The sequence below is a fragment of the Pterocles gutturalis genome, unplaced genomic scaffold (genome assembly GCF_000699245.1).
Source record: "Pterocles gutturalis isolate BGI_N339 unplaced genomic scaffold, ASM69924v1 scaffold14621, whole genome shotgun sequence".
In the NCBI taxonomy this organism is placed as follows: domain Eukaryota; kingdom Metazoa; phylum Chordata; class Aves; order Pterocliformes; family Pteroclidae; genus Pterocles; species Pterocles gutturalis.
The window spans coordinates 13,674-19,269 of NW_010105693.1; the positions used below are offsets into that span (position 1 = coordinate 13,674).

Here is a 5,596-nt window from a genome sequence, read left to right on the forward strand (position 1 = left end):
TCAATGTGATTGTACAGCAACATTGATATTAAAGGCTATGGCAGTGGAGACACTCTAAAACATTTACTGTTTGAGCCCAAAGAGGGGTATTTTCATAAAGCAGGCTGACAAAAATGTTAAAGGGAAAATAACTTTTCCATTCGTACCCTGAAAATGCAAAGCCCAGTGGAAGGGGTGCCTCGTAGTATCCTCACTCCTTGGGTGAAAGCGCTGGATGCAGCAGAAGGTTTCCATCTGTGGTGGTTTAGTCGGCTCTGAGCTGTGACCCTGTATCCAAGGCAACTGTTCTGGATGTTGGGAGGTAAGGAGCTATAGAATAAATGAGAGGTAGATGTGAACTATACAGGTATGGCTCTGTCAGAGGCAATAACGATGAAATGCTGACAGGTGGAAAAGGGATTGAAGGGAGCACCAGAACCCAAATATGGAATTTCAGTCTCAAAATTCAGAATATGATAATGTCCTCCTTAATGCAGTATACGTGTTAGTAAAGACCAACCAAGACTGGAAAACTGTGAACTAAAGCGAGTGTGGAATAGACATGAAACAAAAGTGATCGCTCTGAGATTCTCTGTGTTCTGTAACCCCCCTCTCTTGGGTACTAGCCCTGTAAGAGCTTGGGCTTTCTATTGCAATAACTTCTTTCCCTCTGGAAGCAGCATTCTGGTTATAGGGGATTTGTTTGTTTTGAGAAATCATTTGTTTAAAAAGTTATATCCAACAATTTTAGTTTCTTTTGATTCCTTTCAATATAACTGCATTGTTAAGAGGTGATAGAGGTGATGATGCGACTCTGGTGATTGAAGTGCTGTTACACTCTGGGATTTAAAGTTATTCCTCAGTTGTGCTGACTTGCTGTGTGAGCCCGGTGCTATGGCAGGACACCAGCATCAGAATCGCTGAGGGGCTGCCTGAAAGAAGCCGGGATATACAATCCATAGTAAAGGCTGGAAGACTTTCTTGTGTTCAGTTTTCGAGGTGACCAAAACTTTCCTCCGTCTCTGGGTAAATACATCTTTACTGGAAAACTGTCAGCCCCTTGAATCTCAAAGTTTAGGAAGACAAGGTAATTCTCAAACCAATTGGCCTGAGAGAAGAGCTCACAGGTACTAAAGCTGCTGCTCCTTTTTGTTTTCTGACACCAACCATCTCTTTTGCCCATAAGAAAATGGGTGAAAGAAAAGAAAGGAAGAGCAATGGGAAGCTATCATAAGGCATGTAAGTCTTCCCAAGTTTGTCCAGTTGCACTACCGCTTGGATCCGTCACTGGCTTAAGAAAATGAAAAATCCAGATCAGCAGAATAGTAACCACAAAATCTATTATGCAAGTCAGGAGGAGGGACTCGTTAATTACCAGCACTTACCTGTGAGAAGCTGCTGAAGGATAAGTGTTGTCTGAGAGTTGTTATCAACTCAGCTCTACTAATTCGGTTTGTTTGGGGAGAAGTATCTAAACAGGTGAAATTAAGGCTGCCATAGAGCTTGTATCTGAAGTGGTGGGTCTGAATGGGGCAGAATTAGCATGAGGGAGATTGAAATGTTGTGTCCAAGCCACACAAAATCAACCCCAAGGTACCTGTACAATATGTGTTGGGGCCATGAAAAATGCAGGGCACCGTAGTGCTTCTTTCCTTGGACTGTCTCAGCAGCACAGGCGGTTCTGGATGGAGTTGTTTCATCCAGGCCTCGTGATGTGCTTATCCTTGAGCAGGGGTGAGCTCAGACATGTTGTACAGAGGACACCAGGACTAACCCCTCGTGGTTAGTGGGGCTGAAGGGACAAAGACAGCTAGTGAAGAAAGACCCTGTGCCAAGAGTACCTGAGCACACTTCTGTCTGTGAGCTGTTGACCCGAAGTTGCTGTGTTTGCCTGGTCTTACATTTTGACCAATTTATGTAAGTCTTAGCACTCTCATTGCTGTGATGGGGCCTTTCACCTTGCGTAGCTACATACTGGATTTTGGTAAAATTACATTTCAGAAAACATCAAAAATACAAGACGTCACCTCCTCTCATGAATGATCACCAGAAAATACTAAAAAAGCTTCAGCGCATTTACGACGTGATCTGAACTGTCACTATCTCTATTTCTTTTTTTAATTAATACATGTTTGTAGCCATATGTGTGACACTAAACCCATTTATTTTGGTGGCGATGTTCACATGCTTGCTGTGAAGCAGATGTTTAAACAACAGCTTCACCCCACGGAGGAGGAGGAGGAACTGAGAAGAGCTCCGCACTCACCCGTGTGAAGCCCGGGAGCCCAAGGCAGCCTTTGTGAGGTCTGAGGTCTTTTAGCCTGACAAAATGGAGAGACTGTGGGTCCAGAAAAGAAAAATCTGATGACTTCTTTGGTAATTTAGTATTTTCTGGTAATACTCTGCAAGTTTTTCACTGGCTTTTACAGGAAGGACTGCTTTTACTGGGAAGATACTGATGATGTAGGATAGTCCACATTGCTGGTGCAGTTGTTTCCAAGCATGACAGATCTGTTGTGAAAGTAGGACCACCTCTTTCCTCATGTACCTTCATGTCATTGAAAAGATACTTCCAAGTTTACTTGTCACGAGCATTTACATTCTTTTATCAACAAGTGCAAAACTTTTGTATCAATGAAGTACGAAAGTTGCACAAATAAATTACCCAGAAAAATACAGGCATTACAAACAGAAACCAGTAGATTTCAAGCAGCAATCTCAATTCATTATACATTGGAAATATTTTCAAATTGCTATTTAAAGGTGCGTCATGATAATAAAATGGATTTAATGGTTTCATTATGCTCTATGCTAAAAGTAGCTCCTTTTTCTTTGCAAACTTTCATTGCTGTGATCTGATACTGATATTTACCTCCCTGAATACGTTGTTATGGAACAGTAAGGTAAAGAAATTTCAGCATGTGGATTTTTCACAAACCATTAATTTAGATTAGATGTGGTTATTTATTCATGGGGCATGAGCAGTCACCTCAATCCCATCAGTACGCTTTTTGACTGAACCACCGAGTGTTTGTACAGGGAAGAATAGCAGAACAAGGGCAATACCTACAGAACTGAGGTTCAGAAGAATCTTCCTGAGATAGGATGTGAAATATATGTAGTTCTTTTTTCATAAAATAACTGGTATCAGCAAATAACATGGAGCAAACTTACTATATTTGTTTGCATGCAGATTTAAGATCACTTTTGCTGTTATTTAAGCATCTGAAGCTATAAGGCATTATTGCTTATATACAAAATCATGTGTGTGAGTAATGTCAAAATACAATTCTGGTAAAAAAGAGGTGAATTAATATTGCTGCTGGATCTTTCCAGAGTTTGTGTACTCTGTTTTTTCTGTTTAACTGTGCAGCAGTGTTTTTCCCTGCTGTAATTATCAGTCTGCAAGATCCTAGTGCTCCCAGTCTGCCGGGCGGCTCTGCAGTGTGGGTCTCTCGCCTGTGGCTTTTCCCTCCTTCTGTGATAATATCACAGAATCATAGAATCACAGAATGGTTTGGGTTGGAAGGGATCTTCAAGATCATTGAGTTCCAACCCCCTGCCATGGGCAGGGACACCTCCCACTAGCCCAGGTTGCTCAGAGCCTCATCCAGCCTGGCCTTGAACCCCTCCAGGGATGGGGCATCCACAGCTTCTCTGGGCAACCTGGGCCACTGCCTCACCCCCTGCACAGGAAAACATTTCTTCCTCAGATCTCGTCTAAATCTCCTCTCTTCCAGTTTAAATCCATTACCCCTCATCCTGTCACTACATGCCCTTGTAAAAAGTCCTTCCCCAATCAGGTGGTCCCTCCAATATCAGGTGGGCTAATCGCAATTGGGATTTAAGACTTTAAAGTCCTATTATTTTTAAAACCATATTCAATATTTGGGGGGGCCGTTCCTGTTATACAACCTGAAACCTTCCCTCTTCTCAGCGGGAATGGTATCATCAGACCTCAATAACAAAGACGTTACGCTGGGTTACAGCTTGTGAACATAGAGCTTCAACTTTCTGTCAGGCCGTGCTGGCTCCCCCGCATGGGAGCAGGGAGATGGCCTCTTCACTTCATCCCGCCTCAAAGAGGTTTGGGCTCAGGAATGCTTCCACTGGTTTTTGCAGAGTGGTGTTGCTCTGTTAATACGCTTTCACCTCTGCAAGGATTTTTTTGCTCGCTCTTCATTTTACTCATCTCATTGAGCTGGTGCCTTTCCTCATTCTTTCCAAAACTCCGTTTCGGGTTGGCCTAAGCTGACGTAGAGAGAGCACTCCTTTTGTCCAGTGAGATGGGACCTTTTTAAAGTTACATGCATCCTGAGCTTTTGCATGAAAAACTGTGTCATTAACGTTACCTGTTTATCTCCACACCTTAGGTTTTGGAATGACCACACCAGCAACCGTGGCGGGAAAAGTATTCCTCATCGTTTACGGCCTTTTTGGGTGTGCCGGGACTATCCTTTTCTTCAACCTCTTCTTGGAGCGCATTATCTCTCTCCTGGCATTTATCATGAAGGCGTGCCATGAGAGACAGCTGCGAAGAAGTGGTCTCCTACCTCCCAACTTCCGAAGGGGCCCAGCTGTGGCTGGGGTGGGCAGCCTGGTGGGGTGGAAGCCATCCGTTTACCATGTGATGCTGATTCTGGGAATTTTTGCGATTACCCTTTCCTGCTGCGCCTCCGCAATGTACACAGCGGTGGAAGGATGGAACTACGTTGACTCCTTGTACTATTGCTTTGTCACCTTCAGCACCATTGGCTTTGGAGATTTGGTAAGCAGCCAAAACGCTGCGTACCAAAATCAGGGTTTATACAGATTTGGAAACTTCATATTTATATTAATGGGGGTATGTTGCATATACTCTCTTTTTAATGTCATCTCAATCGTAATCAAGCAAGTTTTGAACTGGGTGTTGAAAAAATTTGAATGCAGATGTTGCCCAAAGTGCCATAAATCAAGTGCCCGCCTTGGACGTCGCAATGCCATCACCCCAGGAGCCCGCCTACGTCGACATAACATCTCAATGGACGCTGACGGACAGTACGACAGCGACACCGAAGGAAGGAGGCTCTCTGGAGAGATGATCTCCATGAGGGAGCTCACGGCATCGAATAAAGTCTCCTTGGCCATTTTGCAAAAGCAGTTGTCCGAGACAGCCAACGGCTACCCGAGGAACGTTTGTATCAATACGAGACAAAACGGTTTCTCTGCAGGGGTGGGTGCTCTAGCCATCATGAACAACCGCTTGGCAGAAACGAGTGACTCTAGGTAGAGTTTTTGAAGTTCCTTTTGTTTCTTTAATAACAATTAAATGGTGATTAAGGTGGAATTGTCACTATAAGCTGCTGGAAAGTTTTAAATTCAGAGAAAGCCTTGGTGGTATTCATTGGGCATTCGGCATTTTAGTTTCAGGGGGGTTTTATAAGTCTTCTCTAATATGCAGTAAATCTTTACCATAGTGTTACAATTTTCCCCAGTGGATTTTTGGAAGAGACTTGGATGTCTTTGATGGAGGATCTGATGCAATTATAGAAGGAGTGTGTGCATGGTTAGGATGGTGAAAAAACCAACATGTTCTTCAGAACATAGCCTGAACCCAAGCTCTGTGTTAAAATGCATA

General features: G+C 43.4%; 1 protein-coding gene across 1 annotated transcript; it reads left to right on the forward strand.

The window, feature by feature from the left end:
* Positions 1–4,321: 4,321 nt before the first annotated feature.
* Positions 4,322–5,248, forward strand: KCNK12 (potassium channel, subfamily K, member 12; the record flags this gene model as incomplete). The annotated part of the gene is made up of 1 exon (XM_010087500.1): positions 4,322–5,248. A coding segment is annotated over one exon (927 nt), but the record flags the coding sequence as incomplete, so codon positions are not given.
* Positions 5,249–5,596: the final 348 nt, after the last annotated feature.